The sequence below is a fragment of the Nelumbo lutea genome, chromosome 7 (genome assembly GCF_056320005.1).
Source record: "Nelumbo lutea isolate HS-2025 chromosome 7, American lotus-T2T, whole genome shotgun sequence".
Classification (NCBI taxonomy): domain Eukaryota; kingdom Viridiplantae; phylum Streptophyta; class Magnoliopsida; order Proteales; family Nelumbonaceae; genus Nelumbo; species Nelumbo lutea.
In genome coordinates this window covers 19264147-19289606 of record NC_142690.1, presented here as the reverse complement: position 1 = coordinate 19289606, position 25460 = coordinate 19264147, and the positions used below count along the sequence as shown (strand labels likewise).

General features: G+C 38.5%; 1 protein-coding gene across 2 annotated transcripts in view; it reads left to right on the top strand.

Annotated features, from left to right (window-relative positions):
- Positions 1-1035: 1035 nt before the first annotated feature.
- The window catches only part of LOC148845482 (small ribosomal subunit protein bS16m/bS16c-like), a 35486-nt gene continuing 11061 nt past the window's right edge, over positions 1036-25460 (top strand). The window contains exons 1-2 of one of the 2 annotated variants that reach the window (XM_088953128.1): positions 1036-1174; positions 6622-6808. In XM_088953128.1, coding sequence (XP_088809254.1) covers positions 6676-6808 — 133 coding nt within the window. In that variant the 5' untranslated portion in view covers positions 1036-1174; positions 6622-6675. Of the gene's footprint in view, positions 1175-1218; positions 1434-6621; positions 6809-25460 lie in introns of those variants that run through there. The other variant, XM_088953129.1, reaches the window with a different exon arrangement.

The following is a 25460-nucleotide window of genomic DNA, read 5'->3' as shown; positions in this document are numbered from 1 at the left end:
TATTAGAACTGATTTCATACATAAAATGGTTTCTATGTGCATTATTCACTTATTAGTAAACTTTAGAATTTTATAGGAGTGCTGGTTAGAGCTATCTATTGATCCGGTCTACTTAATAGAACCGAACCGACCAAACTGATTATATTGGTTATGGTAATGTGACTGCACTGATCTGTGTCCTAATTAATAATTGGGTTGGGACTGGCTTGTACTGCATGAATTAGGACTGTTAATGGAATGGATATTGGTCCAATCTAATCCCATCAAATATGAGTCCATTATGGATGAATCTGGTCCAATCCAAACCAATGAATGCTTTAGAATATTCTAGACTGGTCCAATTCAATGTCTAAACTGTCCAAACTGTTTAATTTGGTTTTGATTTAGATCGGCTCCAACCTAAACCTGGTCCATTAATACTTGTACTCTTATATCAATGGACCAGATATTAGTTTAATTCAACACAATCCAATATAAATCCATTACAAACAAACCAAGTGCAATCCAATCCGATAAATACTTTTGACTATTTAATTTGGACTGATCCAATTTAATGTCCTACTGGTTCGTTCAATCTATTTAAATTGATTTTGATTCAGACATGTCCAATCTAAATTCGGTCCATTGACACCCCTAATTCGGATCATAAAACTTGAACCGATTAGATAGTTAATAATATAGAACGTCTCCCAATTTTCTTGTCATTTTTGTTATATTATTTATGTTTAAAAGGTGAATTTCATAGGCGGTATATAATTTTGGTTTACTATTTAATGGGTAGTCACAAAATAGGTATAGTCGGGTTAATTGGGTCAAACCCGATTAATATTTGGTTCGATTTTGGATATAAGTAGAACCGATTAAATAGGTCTATCACTTACCCACCGTAACCCGAACTCGAATCAGACTTGAACCGATTAACATTTTCCTTCTGACATTTGCTGATTTTTACCACATGACAATCCAATTGGCAAAATGGTAGTCTAATTTGTCGGATTTCAAAACCAAGGGGGCTGTCAAGCAGTCGGGTTTGATCGAGGTTAGGATAACCCTTGCAAAGTCCGATCCAGGATGGTCAAGCCTCACTTAAAACACGTTTCATTCCCACTCTTGGCACTTCTTTTGGCTGCGGTTGGCCACGACGGCGGATTCCGGTGACGGAGAAACACGCAAGGTGAGTTTCCATTTATCCCCAGCTGCAGTTTCTTCATGTTCGCCATCATTGTCATCTTCACCGTCTTCTTATTTTTCTTGTCCGGCGACTCAACCCCGGCAATTGCCAGTGGTAAAGTAGTTCTGATATAGAAAAGGGTTCTCTTATTCCTTTGTGGCTGTCCCCCTGAAACCACATAGGCGTCGGTTCGGGAGGGGTTGGTGGTATCAGACGGTCGGTGCTGAACAAAGATTTATTTTGTTTCTTCTCCTGCTTGAAGGTTGCTTCATTCCAGCTTCTAACTATAATTCACCTCTATCTCACTCTCTTTCCTGATCAATTCCACAATTAGTTTGGGTGGTTCTAAATTTTGGCCTTAAGCCAAGAAACTCATTTGACGATATATACCATGTCGTTGTTAATGACTATAGAGGGGTTTGCTCTTGTGGTTCCCCCCGCCCCCCTCTTCTCCGGTGTGACTAAATACAGCAGTTCACAACTCCACTAAACCTAGCTTGCTGATTTCTATATCCACCCGTTCTAGATTATAGTTGACACAAAAATGGTGGAAAAACAAACAACTCTAGAATTTAGATAGAAATTTTATGCTATAATTGAACATGTCAAATAACTATGTAGTTTCACATGTAACAGCCAATTAGTGAAGCAATGATCAACTTTCTGAGTGTAGATGCTTTTATATTTCTTTCAATGGCATTTATGATCATTAGTTGGAGCTGCTGAAAGAATTCTAGTTCTGTTTTCTTAGAATGTAAATTTGTATGGATTCCTTCAGAACATTTGAAGTTCTGCTTATGATGACTAATAAGGATTTTTCTAAGCTTGGTGACTTGATTTATCTCTTGATTAGACAAGTTATGAGAAACATGGTTGATCCCGAGTAACCAAAAATATTGGAATTTATTTATTTATTGATAAATGAAGAAATTTATTAATCACAGAACATAAGAGATACAAGTGACCCAAGAAGAGGCACGAGGTGTGACATATTCAGAAAAGCCAAAAGAAGATTCTTAAAAATATTTTGAAAAAGTTACAAGGTAGTCCAAAACAGACTGTCCGAGGAACCCCTTGTTTGGCTAGTGAATCAGCTATAGCATTTGCTGATCTGCTCACCCATTGGACACTAACAGTCATGTTGCTAGTCAGACAATTCACTTTTAAGGAGGTCTCTATAACTCCACATGGCAGAATCTGGGTTCAGGAGCCATCCCACCACCACCTGTGAGTCACCTTCAATTAAAAGATGCTCCACCCCACTCCGGTTAGCAATCTGAATCCCTTGTACAGCAGCTAGTATCTCTGCTCTCGTGGAGTCACCACTCTCACCGGTCCTGAATATAAGGAAATAATGTTGCTATCCTTATTTCTTAGGACCCCTCCTATACCCGAAGGTCCTGGGTTACCCTGACTACTCCCATCAAAGTTCAGCTTAATGATACCCTCTGAAGGAGGTGTCCATTCTACCACTCTTCTAAGCCTCCTAGAAGAAGTATTAGCAACTGTTAGCCAATTCCTCCGAATATCATCAAAGGAAAAATCAACAAAGAAGTATGAAGTTTTCAGCCAATGGATTGCCCTTGTCAATATGCAATCCTGCACTTTAGGGAGATTCCTTTCCTTTTATAGGAATATTCTAGCATTCCTTTCTTCCCAAATAGTCCACACAAGAGCTGCTCTGATACATTTCCTCATAATTCTCCCTCTTTGTGTGCTTCAACTGAAATAAGAAGGATTAAACAACAATTACATCGGATGGCAGGTTCAACCTACATTCAAACAAGCCAAAAATTCAATTCCATAAAGCTACAACAAAAGGACAAGTTATCAGTAAGAAGATTGGAATTTATTTTGCTTGTTGTAATCATACCTTTTTGTTTCTTGTATGAGTTTTACTTTACAAATTTTTTGAAACTGATTTTTCTTAGAGCATGCCATTCATTGAGTGGAATAGTCAAATAGGTTTTGTGTAACTAGCCTCATATAAGTGGGATAATCTTCAGAACTTGTAAGATGTGATCTGTTAAAAGTTCTTTTGAAGAGCTAGGGTAGACCAGAAAAGGACATGAGTTGAAGTAGTGTAAATGACTTAAGGGCTCATAATTTAACAATAGATATGGCATTTGAACAGAATGGAATGGCAAGACAGGATTCATGTAGCCAACCCTATATGGTTGGGAGTCTTGGGAAAAGGTTTGGATGATGATGGGGTTCTTTTATTTGAGTTGAATTGAATACTTTTTCTTAAAATATTTTTACTTACCCAAAGAAAATCAGTTACAAACAAAGTTTTGCTTATAAACACTCTCCTGCATTTCTTATAATTGTTCTGCCAAACCCCATGTTAAACTAAGGTAGTTGGAACCGCAAACGCAATGATGCCTTGTCGGTAATGGCCAAGTTAAGTAAGGCTTCAATTTGTTTGATCAATTCCCCTGATTTTATTTTCATTAGTTGATGTCAACTCCCAACTCAGCTCATTTCAACTAAGCCTTGTCCTAACTGTATAGGGTTGGCTACATGAATCCTGTTCTTTTCAGTGCCATATCCCAGTTTTTCAAGAGAAGAAAAAGAGTTGTGATTAAAGCATGTCTTATTTTTATAAAAGGAGGGAGCACATCCCTAGTTACCATGTCAAAAGTGATGTTTTGAAAGGACAGGCACCCCTATGCACCTGTATCATGTGGCAGCTTAAATTTTAGTTGCATGACAGCCCGACTTTTGACTTTTTGATTGCAGGAAATTGAGCAGTTTGGTTTCTATTTGTGGTCAGAATTTGGACTGATTGACCACTTGATTGGGGTTGTTTGACAACTTGCATTAAGCTTTTTTACATACATACGTTGTCAGTCTCAACTCCATTGTGGTCTGTTGGATCAGTTGTATTGTCTGCCTATGAGTTATACTTATCAAATGTTGGAATATGACTAATTTAATACCCTTGGACCTACTAGGCCATTTTGATAATAAGCTCATGGATTTGACATTCCATGAGTAAGTAATATGACCTGCATAAGTCGTATATATTAATAATGCCTTGGTGTGAAATCTAACTTCACAGTTTTATCCAAATAGTAAGATTAGAATTCATGTGCATAGTTGTCAAGTTCAGAGTTTTATCCAAGGTACATGCTAACAATATACCTTGGTGTGAAATCCAAATTCAGAGTTACTAATACCTTAATAATTGGATTTGGTGTAATTATCAAAAGAAAAAAAGGATTTGGTGTGCTTGGTTAGATTTAATGCATATTTAATGAAATTAGTGATATATATATATATATATATATATTTTTTTTTTTTTGAACATGGTGCATGTTACTCCAACTAGGAAAATAATATAGGGATTTAGTTTTTTTTCTTATTTTCATTGTTTAGGTGATGCCTAGGCAGGTACTTAACTGGCAACAAAGTGCTCCTATCCTTGCCTATGTTCATTGACAACCATGATTCGTGTGTGGACTCCGATAATCTTGTTTATCATTTTGACAATTAACTTTTTATACTAAAAGAGTTCTATTGTAAGCTTTCCAATACCCATGCATCTGGGTTTGCCCATGAATTCCAATTGAAATGATTCAAATGCACCTTGTGATGTAGGACTGATGTGATCTAAGGCTGGACTGATAACAGAGTTATGGGAAACTGGAAAGTAAATTATAATGGTAAAGGGTTAGGTCCAAGGTTCGGGGTCAAGGGGCTAGAGTTAGGTTCTTACTTTATTTAGGGTAATATGGCTGTATGATGTGATTAGATATGCAGAAACTTCTAGAGAGAGTAAACAAAAAAAAAACAAGTAATATCTCAAGATTGGAATATAATTTTTTTAGGTTGTTTCAGAAGAAGGTTTATGTAAGTGAAACAAAGAAGGCGGTTGAATTTGGAAGGGTTTTGAGAACGTCTGGCACAAAAAGATGGGGGTTTTCAAAATTAGAAACTTTTTGGGAACTAGGATTTTGGAGGGAATTTTTGAAAACTGTTTTAAGGGGATAAAAATGAACCTTAGATATAGGGGGGGTGTGGCTAAAATGTGGTTTTTATCAAGGTTTGGTAAGGAATGGAGTGGAGACTTACCTGGGATCAAGCTCAGTCCTTTAATGATATTGAATGGTGGTTTCTGATTGCCATTTCACAGCTATTTGATTGCTATAAGTGTCTGAACTTAAACTTTGAGACTGTCTAGGAACCCTAAGAACGATTTCTAGGCTTTACACAGAGACGTACACACACACACACGTAGGCTATCTAGGCTTGGCCGAACTACTTTCTAAACTAGGAAACCTCAAAAGTACAATTCTGCCACTCATAAACCAATTTAAAGAAAATAACTATAAACTGATCATTTTGAAAACTTAAATAATTAAACTATGACTAGACAAATCAAACTAATAGGCTGGACCTAACAAACACATGCTAAAATGACCAAAATTCTCCCACTGTCCAAAAATACAGATATACATAAAAAACCTGAAAAATTCAAATATTGACTCTTTTGCTCCTGCATCACCTTGTGTTCATAGTTGTCAAGGCAATGCCTAGGTGACAAGGCGCCCTTGGAGGCTCGCCTTGCCTAGTTGCCAAGCAGTTTTGCATACTGTCTTATAAAATACTTTTATATTATTTTTTTTGAGATTATAATTATAAAATAGACATTATTAAACAAAGATATTCATTTTTTGTGTTTATAAACTAAATTCTTTTTATTATTTTCTTATTTGCTAGGGTTTAATCAACACAAACATTGCTAACTGCTGTATTGAACCCTCAAAGACTTCAAAATCTGAACCAATAAGTAAGGGAATAACTTAAAATTTTGTCTAATCAACACATTTCTTCTTCCACATCTTCTTCTTCTTCTTCCACCTTTTCCTATAACAAAAATAGGGGTTCAACCCCTATATTTTTTGAATTTTCTTTTGTTTCTTCTTTTTCTTCTCATACATATGTTGATTTTCTAGACTTAAACAGGAAGCTTATAATTTTCTTATGAAAATTATGGATAATTATTAAGGAAAGATGGTTATGGAACCTAGGGAACTACCCTAGGATATGTGGTTTTTACTTAAAAAATCCATTGCCTAGGCGATGCCTAGGTGCCCCCCTGTTGCCTAGCCTTGCCTAGGCGCTTGAAAACTATGCTTGTGTTGCATGGACACCTTGTAATAGATATGTGCCATTTTTAAACCTGGGTGATATGCATAGTTCATTCTTCTATTTTCATTATTTTACACATTTTAAGGGTATTTTATCTTGGAGGAATCTAATATGGCATGATTGTTAGATTATAAAACCCCTTGCAAGATGTTTTGCATTTGATGAGAAACATAGTTTTATTGTTTTATTACTTTGGTTTGAGGTCAATAGTTAATTAAAAATGGTTCAGCCTTATCTCAAATGGTATGCTAAAAGTTCCTGTATTTTTTTTTTTAATTTTTATTGATTTCCAGATATATCAAAGCATTTGGTGAAGTAGATAAAGAAGAAAGAAATCAATATCTAAAATGGTTGTTAGACTTCGGTTATCAAGGTTTGGATGCAAAAACAAGCCATTTTATCGAATTATGGCTGCTGATAGTAGGTCTCCTAGAGATGGGAAACATTTGGAAGTCTTAGGTTATTACAATCCATTGCCAGGTAATCTTGTGTACAGTAGCTTACTCCATCCATTCCAATCGGTATTTACCAATTTCACTTCTTTGGGTTTTTACTTTTGATAATGTGGTCTTACTCAATGCCACTTTTTTGATGTTGATTTGTTTTCGTCTTTCATCTGTTTCTTCACTTGATGTAAGGTTGAATTTGATATTTTTCCTTGTGTTTGTCTTGTTTATTTGTTAAAATCTCTATTTCATAAATGTAGATGTTTCCCTTCTTTAAAGGTTTGATTTTTTTGGTGGATAACGGATTGTCATCCAAGAGGAACAAAATGAGGATGGGAGTGACCCTCTTGATCCTCTTGCAGTACATGTTTTACCTATACATGGCTAGGTTGTGCTTGATAGGAATCGATCAGCACCCTTGAAGACTTATTCTAGAAAGAAGAAGGCCTTACAACAGGTCCTGATATGGCATAGTAATGGTACTTGGGATTTGGATTGAACTGAACACCAAGGGTATTGTTTCCATTTTATAATTTTCTCTAGGGTCCAATAATAGGGTTTTATCGTCTAGTAATAGTTTGTTTATATTTAAAATTTCAGTCATTGCATAAGTATGATTAGAGTTATTGAGTCTTCTTTGAATTGAAATAGGACATGACAACTTAGTTTGAGTCCTACTAGGAGTATTGAGTCTAATAGTTTGACTGCTAAGACTATTATGAGTCTAATAGTTTGACTCCTAGGATTATTTTGAGTTTAGAGTCTATAAATATGTATGGATGTTTTACACAAAGGAAATGAAGTTTATTGAGTTTTCTTCAACTTATGCTAGCTATGGTGAGCGATTCCTATGCCCTAGAGTGATTCTAGGCACCTTGTGAGTGATTCCAGGTATTTTCTCTCTTCTTTCTCTCCTTATTTTATATCTTATTCCTTCAAGAAGCCATTACAGCCATCAACAACCTTAAAAATCTGATCAAGAAGACCATTCAACATTCTATAAGGACTAAAACTGAGATGGTCCTACATCAATTGGTATTGGAACTAAGGTTATAGGCTGTTATTATCATGGCTACATGTAGTGGCAAGCAGTACAGGGGTCGGCCGACTGATACACAAAGAGATTCATTGATTTCTATCCTTTGTAAGAGAGTTGAAACCCTTGAAGCACAAGTAAAAGAACTTCAAGAAGCTAAGGAAGAAGAAATCCAACAAGAAGCACCCCTAATCAATGAAAGGGATGGAGGGCAAAACAACGGAGCTGTCCATGAAGATGAAAGTGATAAAAAAAAGATAATGGTGAAGATGAAGGATTTGTTAATCTTAGAGGACGACACAGAACTGCAAACTGCACAAGGGTACCACCTACACAAGTTAATCGAGCCCGAAATACTCATCAAAGGATTGATCAAGAAGCATTACTCACAAATCTATTTGATGAGAGGATGGAACAAGCTGAACATGGTGGTTATGTAGATGATATAAGGTGGATGTTTCTAATTTCAATGGAGATTTAGATCCTCAATCTTTTTCAGATTGGTTGGCTGCACTAGAGGAATATTTTGACTGGTATAACATGACTGATGATCGGAGGATCAAATTTGCACGTATGAAACTTGGTGGTCGTGCTAAAGTATGGTGGAGAAGCATGGAGCGACGATTGGAGAATAGAGGTGATGGTCTTATTTCTACATGGTCAGAAATGAAGAAACATTTGAGGGACAAGTACCTCCGAATGGACTTCCAAGATGAGTTAAAAGAGGAATTGACTAATTTCAAGCAAGGTACGCTATCTGTAGTTGATTACATGTGTAAATTTGATGAATTATCTATCAGATGTGATACTATTGAAAGTGAGAGGTAAAAGTTGGCTCAATTCAAGAATGGACTAAGGGCTGAAATAAAAAAAGAGATGGTAACTGCTACTAATGAGAGACTTTCTTTGGGAGTCGAGAGTGGAGAAGAAGGATCATAGGGTCAGATGGGAAGTGGTATGTGGATGTAAGAAGGATGGGGGTTTGGGAATTCGGAATATAAGGATTAGGAACTTAGCACTGTTGGGGAAATGGCTGTGGAGATTCTCATTGGAGAAAGAAAGACTGTGGGTTAAGATAGTGGGAAGTATACATGGGCTGGCAGGCAATGGATGGGACTCTGGGATCTTAGCAAGGACTACAAGAGCTTCTCCTTGGAAAGCTTTTCAAGCCATCTTGCCCTTGTTCTAACCATGGGTCAGGTATGACTTACACTCAGGTAACCCCATTAAATTTTGGGAACATGTGTGGGTTGTGAACTCCTCTTTGAAAGATCAATTTCCATGCCTCTTTGCTATCTCTACCCTTAAAAATGAGCCAATTTTCTCCTTTCTTGTTCTTTCTAATTCACCTTCTGGGTTTGGTTGGAATTTGAACTTGAGAAGAGATGTCAGGGACATAGAGTTAGCATGCATTTCAGCCTTATTATCCATTCTTGATGGGGTCTTCATTGAGCCATCGAAGTCAGATAGTAGAATTTGGACACTCACTCCCTCGGGTTCCTATTCCTGTGCCTCTTTCTTCAAAGCCCTTTTATCCCCCTCTCTTGTTGGACTGTCTTTTCCTGTTAAAGAAGTGTGGTGACGACCTATTCCTCCAAAGGTTGGGTGCTTCTATTGGGAAGCCTTTATGGAAAGAGTTAATATAGGGGATCTACTTCAAAGAAAAAGGCCCAGTAGCTGCTTGTCTCCTCATTGGTGTGTTCTTTGTAAATCTGATGGTGAGTCTAGATATCACTTTTTAATTTCTTGCCAGTTTGTTAAAGTCATTTGGGAATGGTTTACTTCTTTGTTTGGTTGCAGGTGGACTGCCTCTTCGGATGTGCAACGCTTATTTACTTCCATGCCCAACTGGTTAACCAAAAGGGCCAAGATCATGTGAAGATGTGGTAGAGCTGTAGTGTGCTGGACTATCTATGAGGAGAGGATTTTAAGGGTATTTTCTGATAAGGAGAGAAGCTTGGAAGTAATCCTGGAAGCTATCCACATTAGGGTGATTCACTGGTTAAAAACCTTGGAGTTGTTTGCAGTGTTCTCAGTTGATGAGATGGTCAGAAAGTGGAAGGAGATTGTGGAGTTAGGCTCAATCAAGAAAACCTCAAATTCCTACTAGACAACTTCACCTCAGGGGTTTACTAAATTGAATTTTGATGGTAGTAGCATGGGTAATCCAAGGCCCTCCGGAGTTGGGGGAGTCATACGGGATGAAAATGGAAACCTGTTAGCTATGTACTCTGGCCCAATCAGGATGGGAGGTTCCTTGAGGGCTGAGATTCTAGGAGCTCTTAAAGGGATTCAGAGGGCCAAGGAAACAAATTTAAAAAAATTGATCATAGAAGGTGATTCAGAAATTGTAGTAAATTGGCTAAAAGAGGACAACTCTTCACTCTGGAAATACAACAATGAAAAGTGGCTCACCAAGGATATTGAAATCTGTTGTACATGGATAGTGAGAAGCGCTAATGCACTGGCAGATGGTCTAGCTAGGCAAGGGGTGAACAGAAGCTCAATGTTTTGGGCTGTTTTGTAATTGTTTCATGAATTCGAGTTTATAAGGTATTTGGGAGTTAAGATTTTTTAGCTCCATTGTAATTCAGCTTTTCCATCTTATTAATAAAATTCATTGTTATTGATAAAAAAAAGAGATGATAACTGCTCGAGTCTTTGACTTAGAGGATGCCTACCAAGTTGCTGTCAAAATAGAGAAGAGTTTAAAGCAAACAAATACAAGGCAATTTGTTGTATCACAAGTTGGGGAGTATGCAACTTGTAAGCAAGCTGATGGGGGAAAGACTTCTAGGCCGGTGGTGTTACTTAGAAAAAAAAAGCCTAATACTAGTTGCTTTAGATGTGGAGGAAAGGGCCATATGGCTTACCGATGTCCTACCAAAAGCCTTAATATCATTTATGAAGAAGGCATTGAAGCGGTAGGTGACCCAGATGATGACTTAGCTGAAGAAGAGGATTTTTCCTTCATTGATGATGATGCTTTAGATGAAGACAACAACAATGTTGGTGTAGTTCGGCGTATTCTTGCATCCCCAAATGAGGAAATCAAGGAAGATTGGCTTCGTACAACAATATTTCAAACTATAGTAAAGAGTGGAGACAAGTATTGTAAGCTTATCATAGATGGTGGCAGTAGTATGAATGTAATTTCTGAAGGCACTATGGATTGGCTAAAGTTAACACCACAACCACATCCACAACCATACAAGATTCGTTGGGTTGATAAGACAACAATTCCGGTAACTAAACAAGCCCTTGTTACTATTTCTTATGGTATTCTGATTCTATTTGGTGAGACATTGTTCCCATGAATGTTACACACATATTGCTTGGAAGGCCTTGGTTGTATGATCCCTCTACCATTGTGGAAGGGAGAACACTTATCATTTCCTATTTAATGGGAAGCAAATTATCATGAAGCCAATGCCACCGGAAGTTATTAAAAATGCATGCCAAGCCACCTCAAAAGGAGACTACAGCCCAAGAGCCTGTTGCTGAATCTAAGAAAAAATCATTGCATTTGCTTTCCTAAAAAGAGTTTGAAGTAGAAAGCAAGGAGGCAGGAGTTGTATATATTGTAATATCCAAGGAGGTAAAGCAACCAGGTGTTGTTTCACTTACTAAAATGCCTAAAGAAGTGGTCTAAGTGTTGGATGAGTTTTCAGATTTGGCACCAAAAGAGCCACCTAATGAGTTACTTCCCATGAGAGACATTCAACATGCTATTGACTTACGGCCAGGGTCACAATTGCCCAACTTATCAGTTTATTGTATGAATCCTATACAGCAGGCTGAACTTAAACGACAAGTTGATGACCTCCTAAAGAAAGGTTTTATGAGAGAAAGCCTTAGTCCATGTGTTGTTCCAACTCTTCTCACTCCAAAGAAAGACGGTTCTTGGCGTATGTGTGCTGATAGTAGAGCAATCAACAAGATTACTATCAAGTATAGGTTCCCAATTCCTAGGCTTGATGACATGCTTGATATGATGACTGAAATGACCATTTTTTCTAAGATCGATCTAAGGAGTGGCTATCATCAGATACAAATTAAGCCTAGTGATGAGTGGAAGACAACATTTAAGACAAGATGGCTTATACGAGTGGTTAGTTATGCCATTTGGACTAACCAATGCCCCTAATACTTTCATGAGGATGATGACCTAGGTACTTCGATTCTTCATTGGTCATTTTCTAATTGTTTATTTTGATGATATCCTTATATATAGCCATAGTCCAGAAGAACATATTAATCATCTACATCAAGTGATGAGAGTTTTACGCCAAGAGAAACTCTACATCAACTTAAAGAAATGCTCTTTCATGTCACCTAGAGTAATATTTTTGGGGTTTGTTGTTTCTGCTGAAGGAATAAGTGTTGATCCTGAGAAAGTAAAGTCTATCTTAGAATGGTCCCTCCCTACCGGTTTTCAAGAGGTTAGAAGCTTCCACGGCCTAGCAACTTTTTATAGAAGATTTATTAAGGGGTTCAACACTATTATGGCTCCAATTATTGATGCAATGAAAAGAGGTGAATTTAATTGGACCAAGGCAGCAACAAAGGCATTTGAGACTATCAAGAAGAAAATGACAGAGGCACCTATTTTACAACTTCCAGACTTCTCTAAAGTCTTTGAAGTGGCATGTGATGCCTTTAGTGTAGGTATTGTAGGGGTTCTCATGCAAGAAGGCCATCCCATTGCATTTCATTGTGAAACTAAATGAAGGCAAGCAAAAATATTCAACTTTTGACAAGGAGTTATATGTAGTAGTGCAAGTTCTACGACATTGGCGACACTACTTAATATCCAAGGAGTTTGTGCTATATTAAGATCATGAAGCTTTAAAGTACTTGAATTCCCAAAAGAAACTAAACTATAGGCATGGGAAGTGGGTTTCATTCCTACAAGAATATATACCTTTGTTCATAAGCACCAAGCTGGAAATGAGAATACAGTGGTAGATGCGCTAAGTCGGATGGCTTACATACTGTAATTGCGGTGGTAAGGCGACGGAGGTTGGTCAAGTCTCCGAAGGTTCGGAGAGGACGACAAGAAAGACAGAATGTGGGGAGGAATACTGATTGTAGAGGACGGTGGGAGAAGATGAGAGAGAGAGAGAGAGAGAGAGAGAGAGAGAGAGAGAGAGAGAGAGCTCCTCTGAGAAGCCCTAGGTCAGGGTTGCATGGTCTCGTCTGACGTGGGGGAGAGTTATTCCCCTTTTATAGCGAGGACCCCAAGGCTATAAGGAGAATGATCTAAAAGGAGATCTTTAGGGAGGGGGATCTTTATCTTTATGTTGGCTATTAAGGGAGCATCATTGGGATTTTGCCTTGTGTTCAACGAGATCCTTTAAGGACAAAGTTTCCCTTCTCCTAAGGGTTCTTGCACGGTGCATGTAGGCTACGTCCCCTTACGGGTTTCCCTATAGTAGAAATCTGCTGAATTAAAAACTATGAAAGAAAATAATGTTTTCTTGAAGAAGAGAAGAAAGAGAGAAGAAGAAGAGAAGAAAACTTGAGAAAGAAAGAGAGCAATCAGACTTTTCGCCCCCTTCACTTAATATTTATATTAGAAATATAAGAAGAGTACACAGGCTACTATGTCCTTACGGGGCGGCAAACACTAAAAGGCACATAAAAGACTCAAATAAATAATAAATACTGGACCCAACATAATTGCTGTGGTCTCCACTTCCTATCTAACAATGAACATAAAACAACTACTCCTAAAACAACACAAAACAGACTAAATCTTCAATACTCCCCCTCAAGTTGGGAGTAAATGTCACACATTCCCAACTTGCGTAAATCATGTTCAAGCTTGTTCTTTGCAACCCTTTTAGTGAGGACATCAACCAACTGCAACTTTGACGAAACATAATGCAAGCAAACTTCTCCTATTGTTACCCTTTTTCTTATGAAGTGCCTATCAACTTCATTGTGTTTTGTTCATGCTGAATTGGATTGTGGGCAATAATGATTGCAGCCTGATTGTCACAGTATAACATCATAGGTTACTCTGCTTTTACCCCAATCTCGCTCAATAGGGATCTAACCAAAGTAGTTCTGAGACACCATGAGCCATGGATCCATATTCAGCCTCTGCACTTGACTTAGCCACAACTGCCCGTTTTTTACACTTCCATGAGGTCATGTTTCCACCTACAATGGTACATACACCTGATGTAAATCTCTTGTCATCTAAACAACCTGCCCAGTCTGCATCTGTATAGGATTCTAGCTTCAGATTTTCATCATCTGAGAAAAGGATACCTCTGTCGGGGTGCTTTTTTAGGTATGCGAGAATTCTCTCAATAGCTTCGCAATGCTGAACCCGAGGTGCATGCATGTACTGACTCACAACATTGACGACATAGGAAATATCTGGTTGTGCCATACACAAATATAACAGTCGGCCCACCATTCTTTGGTATCTCCCCACATCTTTTACCAACTCACTATCTACAGCATTAATTCTATGATTTGGATCAATAGGAGTGTCAGCTGGTTTGGTTCCCAACTTCCTAGTCTTTCGCAATAGGTCTAGTACATACTTTCTCTGAGAAATGAAGATCCCATGCTTAGGTCTTGTAACCTCACTCCCTAGGAAGTATTTGAGCTCACCAAGATCTTTGATCTCAAATTCTTGTTGCAACGGTTTTTTAAGAGCATCAATCTCCTTCAGATCATTTTTTGTAACCACTATATCATCCACATACACAATCAGAATTGACACAAGGGCATCTCTCTTCTTCACAAAGAGGGTGTGATCTGACTGGGTTTGTGTATCCAAAACGAGTAAGTGCCCCTCTGAACCTGCAAACCAAGCCCTAGGTGTCTGTTTCAGGCCATACAATGATTTTCTCAGTTTACAAACCTTTCCCTTACCAACATTTTCATTAAAACTTGCTAGAATATCCATATATACGTCCTGCAAATCACCATTGAGGAATGCATTTTTAACATCAAGCTGAAATAGGGGCCATGAATGGGTGGTTGCTAGAGACAAGAGGATACTGACTGAACTCATCTTAGCAACCAGTGCAAAGGTTCCCAGATAATCAATGCCATTGGTTTGAGTATACCCTTTTGCAACCAACCTTGCCTTGTACCTCTCTATTACGCCATCGGCCTTGTACTTCACAGTGAACACCCATCTACATTCGACTGTCTCCTTGTCTGGAGGAAGTCAACTATTTCCCAAGTTTGATTTTTAACCAAGGCTTCCATTTCTTCTTGCATGGTTGTTTTCCACTCAGGTTTGGTGAGAGATGGTGTGAAATGCAATGGGTTGTACGCTTTCTCTTCCCTTTGCGAAGTGCAATGGGAAGATCAAGGTCAATGGGATCAACTGCAACAATAGTGTTAGGTATAGGAACATTATTATCAGAAAAAATAACAGGCTTAGGCTCAAGGGGAATACCCGGAACTGTATCTGCTGAATCTGGAGCCTCAGAATGAGTAATGGAGAGTGGTGGGGGTTGAGCATGTGTGGAGTCAACCATCGTCTGGTGGCACTGATAGTGCTGTGAGGCTGCCTGTAGTGGCTTAGGTAATAGAACTGATGGAGGTGCTGATGGTAAAACTAGGGGCACAAGGGAAACGGGAAGAGGAACAGACTGTGAGTTCTCCTCCTCAAGACTCTCCTCCTGAGGAGAACCACCCTAGAAAAAGAAGGTAGACTAAAAAAAGGTAACATCCATAGTGACAAATCTACTCCTCGACATAGGGTCATAACAACAATACCCTTTTTGGTTTTGAGCATACCCAAGGAAAACACATTTCTTGGCCTTAGGATCTAATTTCTTGCGGTGGGGGCCAAGAATGTGAACAAAGGAAACACACCTAAAAACCCTTAGAGGTATGTGAAACATTTCCCCATCCGGAAAAAAAGAAGACTGAATGGTGCCTTAGATCCCAAAGTACGTAAAGGAACACGATTAATCAAGTGTACGGCTGTAAGAATTGCATCTCCCCATAAATAAATAGGAACTGAAGCACACACCATAAAACTTCTTGCCACGTCCACAATGTGCCTATTTTTTCTCTCTGTTATTCCATTCTGTTGCGGTGTATATGCACAATTACTTTGATGAATTATACTATGTTCCAAAAGATATGTGGTCAAATCCTCCTCAAAATATTCTCTGGCATTGTTTGATCTGAAGGCCTTAGTTCTCACTCCAAATTGTGTGAGAACCATCTGGTGGAACTGTCGTACTAAGTTAGGAACTTCATTACGGGATCTCATCAAATATGTCTAAAAATACCGAGTATAATCATCCACAAACAAGAGAAAATAATGGTAGCCACCCATGGAAAGAATATGATATGGTCCCCATACATCGGTGTGAACAACATCAAAAGCAAAAGCACTTCTTTTATTACTTGGTTTAGAAAAATGTCTACAATGTTTTCCCAACTGACAACTCTCACACTCTAAGGTAGATAACTGAGCGGACTCAAACAACTTTGGAAAAAGGAATTTTAATCAACTAAAAGAAAGATGACCCAACCGATTATGCTAGAGCATAATCTGACTCACTAACTTCGATCCACTACTACTACTTTTGCTAACATGGTGACTCTGATGTCTTGGGATCTCATCCAGAAGGTAGACTCCATTCACCTCACGACCACTCCCAATCATCTTTTTTGTTTCCAGGTCCTGCAAAACACAATTACCAGAAAGGAAGGTCACTGAACAATTCAATTTTTTTGTCAAAGAACTAACAGAAAGAAGGTTGGTATGAAGTCAAGGGACATGTAAGGCAGAAGATAAAGTAATGTCATTAGTCACTTTAGCTGTCCCCTAATGGGAATATGTGAACCATCTGTTGTAGAGACTTTGTCTCTACCAGAGCACAATTGATAAGAACTGAAAGGGGTAGGGATATTAGTCATGTGCTCAAATGCTCCTGAGTCTATAATCCAGGGAGGTCCCTCCTTACCTGAAGTGGATGCAAAATTTGCAGTTGCATATGAACTACCTGTATGAGCAAAAGAGGTGGTGTAGTTGGCTCTTGCACTCTGTTGTCCATCTAAAAGGCTAGAACTAGTTGCATCTTTCTTACTTATAAGCTGTCCAAACCTCTCTAATTCTGTTCTAACTACTGCTACTACAATGGACTCCCAATCAGTTTGGGAAAGGGGGCCCGAAGAGTCTCCTGTAGTGGCCACATTTCCATTTCCCTTCTTATTCTTGATTCGAGCAGGCATGAGATGTAGATGGAGCTTCCAACAAGTGTCTCTGCTATGCTTAGGCTTCTTACAATAATCACACACCAAGTCTTTCTTATCCTCCCTCCTAGTCTCACTGCTCCCCTTGTCTCCATTTGGCTTAGGTTTGGTTGTACTAACCATAGCAGACTGGTCAATCCTAGGCTGTCTCAGCATGACATTCCTCCTGCTTTCCTCTCCAGAAACAAAGGCATAGGCTTGAGAGAGTGTCACACTCACTCTAGAAAGGATATGCTGCCTAGCAATGTCGAATACAGGGTTTAGCCTTGCCAAGAACTCAAAAACCCTATTTTTCTCTACTAGTTCTTGATAGGTTGCTGCATCATTCGCACTTTCCTACACCACAGTTTTTAAGTGATCTATCTCTTGCCAAAGGGTTTTAAACATGGAGAAATACATGGCAAGGGGTTTATCTCCCTGTTTTATACTAAACACCTGATTCCTTTACTTATAGTCTCTAGCTACATTCTACTTCTGAGAATAGGTTTTAGTCACTCCATCCCAAATCTCCTTTGCAATATTAGCCCATAGAAATTTTTTGCCAATGTGAGGTAACATAGAATTACACAGCCAGGACATCACCATGTAATTCTCCTGTACCCATCGAGAAGAATCTTATCAGGTTTTTTCTCCTCCCCAATGATGTACCCTAATTTTCACGGGCACCAATAGCCATCTTGTCTGATTGTGCCCATTTTAAATAGGTTGTACCATCAAGCTTTACTGTAGTAATGATTCCAAACCAAAAAATATCACTACTACCTCCAATGCCCAATCCCATGGTACCAGTGGATTTCAGCTTGGTATTCCAACTCTCCATCTTACTTCAAACAATTCAGCAGTAAGAAAAAAATAGGTTGAGAGCCTCCAAGAGCAATTCGAACTCTCACACATAGGAACAAACCCTTTCGGAAGAAGAAAACCCTATCTGGAGTGAAATCTCTCTCCTCCCACGGTTTCCCACCAGAGAGGAGTGAATTGGCCACTCTAGGAGGCCTAGAAAACACTGAAAACCTAATCACCCCTACAGAAAATCAAAAGAAATCCAACGATACCTGAGCGCCCAAGATCAAATAAAAAATCAAGAGTCTAGCTTTTTTAGGACTCTTTCCCGTACTCTAGTTCTTCCTGATTTTGATGCCGAAACATAGATCACCTTCCTGGTGACTAGATCCCACCAAAAAATCCAAGAACTGGGCAATCTGTAGTAGATCGATCAGCCCTTTATTACTTCATGCAGTCGTCCGATCTAGGGCTGCATGAGAAAACTCCAAGAAGCCTAGCCGAAGTTTTGATACCGAGTAGAAATTTGCTGAATTAAAAACTATGAAAGAAAAGAGTGTTTTCTTGAAGAAGAGAAGAAAGAGAGAAGAAGAGAACTTGAGAAAGAAAGAGAGCAATCAAACTTGCTGCCCCTTTCACTTAATATTTATATTATAAATATAAGAGTACAAAGACTACTATGCCCTTATAGGGTGACAAACACTAAAAAGCACATAAAAGACTCAAATAAATAATAAATACTGAACCCAACATAACTACTGTGGTCCCCACTTCCTATCTAACAATTAACATAAAACAACTACTCCTAAAACAACACAAAACTGACTAAATCTTCAACACCTGTGGACACGTGTCAAGGGCAAGACCTGGATATGACTGGTGTGCTCGGGTGTTCTGCCTATGAGGTGCCTTGTCACAACTGGCTATGAACAGAAGGAATGCCAATTTTCTGTAGGCGGGTGTTGCTGTCTATCCTTCATTAGTTACAACGGGAGTTGCCATTTCATGCTCATTTTAGACTTGTTATATCATTTTATGTTCATCACAAGTTTCAGGTGACACTGATTGCTTATCGCAGGTCCGTGGAGGTGTTTTATGTTCATTGCAGGTCTCGGATGGTGCTTCATGCTCATCGCAAGTGTGTGGTACATTACTTTGATAAAATGTCGTTGTGCCATCACAGAGGTGTCCCAGTTGGGATTTCTCCGTTTTTCTTTTAACATCCCCACCGCAGTCCCGGTGATGGTGAACTGCATGTACTTACACATACTTTCCAAGTCATTGATTTTGATCAACTAAAAAAAGATTATGCTGGTTGTAAGGATTTCAGCATCATCTATATTGTCTTACACGATGGGAAGCAAGATGAGTATCCTTCCTTTTCACTATATAATGGTTATCTGTTTTATGATACTTGCTTATGTCTACCAAATACCTCTTTACGGGACTTTGTTATTTTGGAGTTACATGCTGGAGGTGTAGCAGATCATTTTGGTAGAGATAAGACCGTTGCTATGGTGGAAGATAGGTTTTATTGGCCTAGTTTGAAGAATGATGTTGCTTGTATAGTAAAGCAATGTAGGACATGCCAACTTGCCAAAGGACGGAAGCAGAACACTGGGCTATATACACCCCTACCTATTCCTCATGAACCGTGGCAAGATATATCCATGGATTTTGTCCTTGGATTGCCCAAGACTGCTAGGGGTCACGATACAATCTATGTTGTGGTGGATCGTGTCTCCAAGATGGCTCATTTCAACTTTGCAACAAAACACATGATGCTTCACATATTGCTACTATATTTTTCAAAGAAGTGGTTCAACTTCATGGAGTACCTTCTACTATTGTATCAGATCGGGACACCAAATTTATGAGTTATTTTGGAATACACTTTGGAAACTACCCAATACTCTGCTGAAATTCTCTACATCGTTTCACCCCCAAACAGATGGTCAGACTGAGGTAGTAAGGAGAAGCTTGGGAGATCTTTTACGGTGTCTAGTTGGTGATCATACTTCTAGATGGGATCTAGTGCTTCCAATAGCTGAGTTTGCTTATAACAGCTCGGTAAATAGATCCATAGGAAGAAGTCCATTTGAAGTGGTGAATGGTATTCAGCCTAAGCAGCCAATTGACTTAGTTACCATACCACCGGATATACATACTAGCATTGAAGCAGAAGCATTTATTAGGCACATAAGAGAGATACATGATGATGTTACGAGAAAAATTGCATTGAGCAATGATTTATACAAGGCTAGAGCTGATATTCATCGATGGTTGGCAAATTATCAAGAGGGAGACATGGTTATGGTACGTATACGACCAGAGTGTCTTCCTAAAGGTGTGCACAAGATGCTCCACTCAAAGAGTGCCAGTCCTTACAAAATCATCAAGAAGATAAGTTCTAATGCCTATGCTCTAGAGTTTCCAGATGACATGGGAACTAGTCCTTTCTTCAATGTTGAAGACTTGACTCCTTACCATGGACATGTGGATTCTTTTAAGACTCCTATACCTAAATTGGCAACTATTGCAGCTCCAAATGACATTCCAGATGATGTTTTAGATGAGGAAATAATATGTAATTATCTACTGCTAAAGGAGTGTATCAGAAATTCCTTGTCAAGTGGAAAGGCAAGCCTATGTCTGAGAGTTCTTGGATCCCTGCTGAAGACTTTCATCATCTTAACCCAGATCTTTATGAAAGGTACCATGCTTTTAACTTGCCAGGGTCGAGTTTTTTCAAGCCGGGGAGAGATGATTGGAATCAATCAGCACCCTTGAAGACCTATTCTAGAAAGAAGGCCTTACAACATGTCCTGATATGGCATAGTGATGGTACTTGGGATTTGGATTGAATTAAACACCAAGGGTATTTTTGCCACCTTATCATTTTTTGTAGGGTCCAATAATAGGGTTTGATTGTCTAGTTATAGTTCGTTTATATTTAAAATTTCAGAGATTGCATAAGTAGGATTAGAGTTATTGAGTCTTCTTTGTATTGAAATAGGATATGACAGCTTAGTTTGAGTCCTATTAGGAGTATTGAGTCTAATAGATTGACTGCTAAGACTGTTATGAGTCTAATAGTTTGACTCCTAGGATTATTATGAGTTTAGAGTCTATAAATATGTATGGACGTTTTGCACAAAGGAAATGAAGTATATTGAGTTTTCTTCAACTTATGCTAGCTATGGTGAGTGATTCCCATGCCCTAGATTGATTCTAGGTACCCTGTGAGTGACTCCAAGTATTTTCTCTCTTCTTTCTCTCCCTATTTTCTCTCTTATTCCTTCAAGAAGCCATTACATCCATCAACAATCATAAAACTCTGATCAAGGAGACCATTCAACATTCTCTAAGGACTAGAACTGAGCTGGCCCTACATTGGTGCTCCTATGTCTTGTCAGGCCAGATGATCCAACTGACAAGTTTGCCTGCCTATATAATGTAAACATATGTAATCCAACATCATAATCATCAACTAAGTTTGTAATGTTCTACCAAAGTTATGTTTTTGTGACAGCGCCAACTTTATCAACATTCATTGCAGGTCTCTGAATGTTTTTTTAGTAATAAATAAAAAGAAAATTCATTAAAAATTCAAAAAATCCATTACAAGATGGCAGGAGATGAGAGATCATCCAACAACAAGAAGAAAAGCATCAATGCAGTTAACTTCTCCCATCTTCCAAATCTAAAATTGACTAAAAACCCAAGCCAAAACTCTTTTACAACTCCTAGAAGTTATGGTAAGAGCAAAATCCAATCCAGAAATTTCCGGTCTCTGAATGTTGAGTTGGTTAGCTGAACCTATTCCATCCCGAAAAATCGAAGCTTCTGCAGCAATGCTGAACCTCTTGCAAATAGATTTTGATAGAGCCAGCATGGTTAACCGATCAGCCCACACGGCCCAGGCCCATCATGAATGAGACCCAACCCAGGGAATCCCTCAGATCAGCCGTTCGAGACCACCTCTGAAAATTTGTTTACACATGCCGTCCATGTCAGGAGAGCTGAACGTGAAACTGTTAGCAGCCACCATCTATTAGCTACGTGTAAGTATAAATATCTTATAATAAGCATGAAGAGGATATGAATGAGAAACCCTATTTTCTATCCCTCTCTTCTCCTTCTCTTCTTCTTCTTCTTCTTCTTCTTCTTCTTCTTCTTCTCTTCTAATTTTCTCTTCTCTTACCATTTCAGGAGGGTGAGCTCTCTTGAACCAGCTCGTTACATTATCATTCAGCTTGAGAGATCGAGTACCTAACAATTTCTCAAAGCTCCTAAACATTTACCACTTTTGTTGTGGACTAACCAATGCATACATAGGTTTTCCAATAGCAAATCTCACAAAATTAAGTTTGAGCTGGAGTCTTTGTGGAGGCATGCATTGAATGCATCATATAATTTCTTTGTGTCATGAGGTAGGCACCACTTCAGCATTAATAAGTTGTATACATCTCTGGATTACCTTCCTGACCATAGAAGATGGTGTATATGAACTTTCTTTCTGAAAAAATTCATTCTTTATTAAAGCAAATACACTAGACCAAACATAGCAGCTTTTTTTTTTGAATAACTGTCAATAGTATTATTATTAATGATAAAGAAAAGTAAAGTGATAATTTGTACACTCCTATGAGGTAGCTAGCCTTGGCTAACTCCCTCAACAGAATGTACACTCATTTTACATCACTTCATCCCGGTACATTTATTCCTTCACAGTCCCTTGTTTTTCCAAAACATCTTCCAAACTATTGACAGATCAAGATATCCGTGTTTCATTTGCTCTCAGCTCCTCTAGCATCTTTTTTCAGAGCAATTCATCAAGCCACAATTCCTTCTTATTTTTTTGGTTGTTTTTTTGCTCATCTTCCCAAAGGTTAAAGTCTTCTGTTTGGAGGTTGCATTACAAATTATCATAACTTTTATGAGATGCTTCAAAAGTGAAGTAAGCATTGGATTGCACCTTAAGTACAGAACCACTTTATCTCTCTCTTTGGGGTACTTACACACGCCATCAAAATGTAAGTGATCTCTTTTTGGTCCTGTTAGTGCCTCGTGGCAATAGAAAAGCAAGAATTAATTTGGTACTGCACAAGAATATTGTGAGGTCTATGGGGTGAAAGAGATGTGTAGAGCAAGGAATCTTATTTACATCAGTTTATAGAACTCATCATTGTTCACTGGTTATTATCAAGTGGTGAGTTCAAAGGGATTTCCATGGACAAGAATTGTGACAGCAAAGAATTGTGACATGGAGGCCTCTGGAGCAAGGTTGGAAGAAATTCAGCTTTAATGCTTACAGTCTAGGCAACCCGGGAATGTTGGAAATTGGAATGGTTAGAGATGATATAGGAAATATTTTGCTTAGTTTCTTAGGAGTTGTAGGCAATGTTGATTCTTTGAGAGCCGAACTTCTAGCTTTACTACAATTGCTGGCTAAGGTTAACAGTAAGGAATGGTTGGATAAACCCACAAGTGGAAGGGCACTGTCAAGTTGTGATTAAATGAAAGACACTAGGGAATAAACACCAAGGTTGCCAAGGTTTCTACTTTTTCTTCAATGAAATCAGAGAAATCAGACACTATAAGATGCTGTTTTAGATGAGTTCCTAGAGAGCTTAATTGTATAGCCAATGGCTTGGCTAAAGCTGGGGCGGGAAGGGATTACTTGTATAGCAGGAATACTTTACCAATGTAAATTCTGGAGGGCTTCTTTTTTATGTGTTTTTGGTTTTTTGGTTTGTACATCCCCCCTTTTTGTTTTTAATGGAAGTTACCTTTTCTCAAAAAAAAAGGTGCTAAGGTGTCTGATTAGAGAAGCAATGGCCTTGGCCATAAATTTGAACTGCTTGTTCAAGGGGGTTCTAAGAGATTCAAATTCCCTAGAAGAATCATTAGCAAGATAGGAAGCTACAAGGGATAACATTATGGGTATATCCAGGGCTTGGGGATGAGCTGTAAAATCATTACTGTTTTCTGTCATCTAGGTTTTCTTTTTTTATCTTCCAGTTAACAGGGTTGAATATATGATATTTTCCTTGCACCCTGTTCCCCATGATCTAGGAATCATTCCTAGATGTAGTTGCATAAAAGAACTAAGGCTTGCAGCAACAAACAATCAAAATTCATTCATTAACCCCCAGCAGTTTGATGTTGACAACTATTTATATGCCAACATAATAGTGGGTAGGTTACTCATATAGATTAAATGAACCAAAATACCCTTGTAATTAAGAATTGAAAAAATGACAAATATATGATTTAGACTAAGTGTGCTACAGCTGGGTGTTTCCTGAGCAAGTTTTGGATTTTCTGTGACAGTGGCATGGCAAAGGACTAGGAAGCAGAGGTAAGCTGTACTGGAGTACGGTGACCCATGCAGTGTTGTGGGGTGCTTGGGAAGAAAGAAACAACAGGACCTTTGAAAGCAAAACCAGAAACATCGAAGATCTGATCTTTCATATTACTTTTTTATGCAACATTTGGGCTCTTAATTCTGAAGTTTTTAAAGGCATTTCTTTAAATGATCTTCAGAGAAATTTAGTAGATGTCCTCTATTCCTCTCCTGGGAGTGGTTTAACTCAAAGACTTTGTATTAGGGAGGAGGGACTGATAACTCTAAATTTGATGGGAGTGCTCAAGGATCCACAGGTCAAGCGGGAATTGGAAGAGTAATCCGTGGGAGAGGGGGAACATCTATTGGGCTTTTAGTGGTCCCATTGGGAGATCTGACGCTACCAAGGCAGAGATCTTAGCTGTTCTCACAGGTCTTCGTTATGTCAAAATGTTAGGCCTATCCTCTCTAACCATTGAAGATGATTCTGCTAATATGATAAAATGGCTAAGGGAGAAGAACAGAGGGCCTATGAGGCTTTCTCATCTGCTGACTGAGGCTAGAGATATTTTGGATTCTCTGAGTGCAAAGCTGGTTTAGATTCCTAGAGAACTAAACTCATAGCTGACAACCTAGCCAAATCTTGAGCTCATAGGGAGTTTATGTTTACTGATACATCTTTGCCTGTGTAACTCTGTGTCTGCCTCTGTAAGGCTTCTGTACATCTTCTCATGTTACCTGTTCTTTAAATAAAATTCTCACTTAACTTTTCTCAAAAAAAAAAAAAAGATTTAGACTAACCTCTTACGTAAGAGATTCAAAACCAACGACAAGGAAAGCTCAAAGGTCACCTGGAGAATACTAGTTAGGTTCATACAAAAGGGTAAAATCTACCTTTTAGACTAACCTCTTATAATTGCTTATGATCCCCACATTTATGGTAAAAATATTTCTTTGTACTTTATGCCAAAGTGAATAAATTATTTCCCTGTTCTATTGATTATCTTGAGTGATCAAATCATCACTCTTATTTTTTTAATCTCTGTTGTTGTAGACTTTTGGTATTTGAATAAACCAGATCTGAGGGTTATTCATTGATTAAAAAAACCCAGATCTGAGGGATTCTAGAGCAGTTTGCTAATTTTTCATTACCTACCATCCAGCAGGAGTCAACATGCAAAATTTCTGTGTTGTATCCAGAATCATATTTCCTACCATCAGAGTAGTATAGGCTTCCAGATTCATGCCCTCCACCAGTGATTTAAGAGGCAC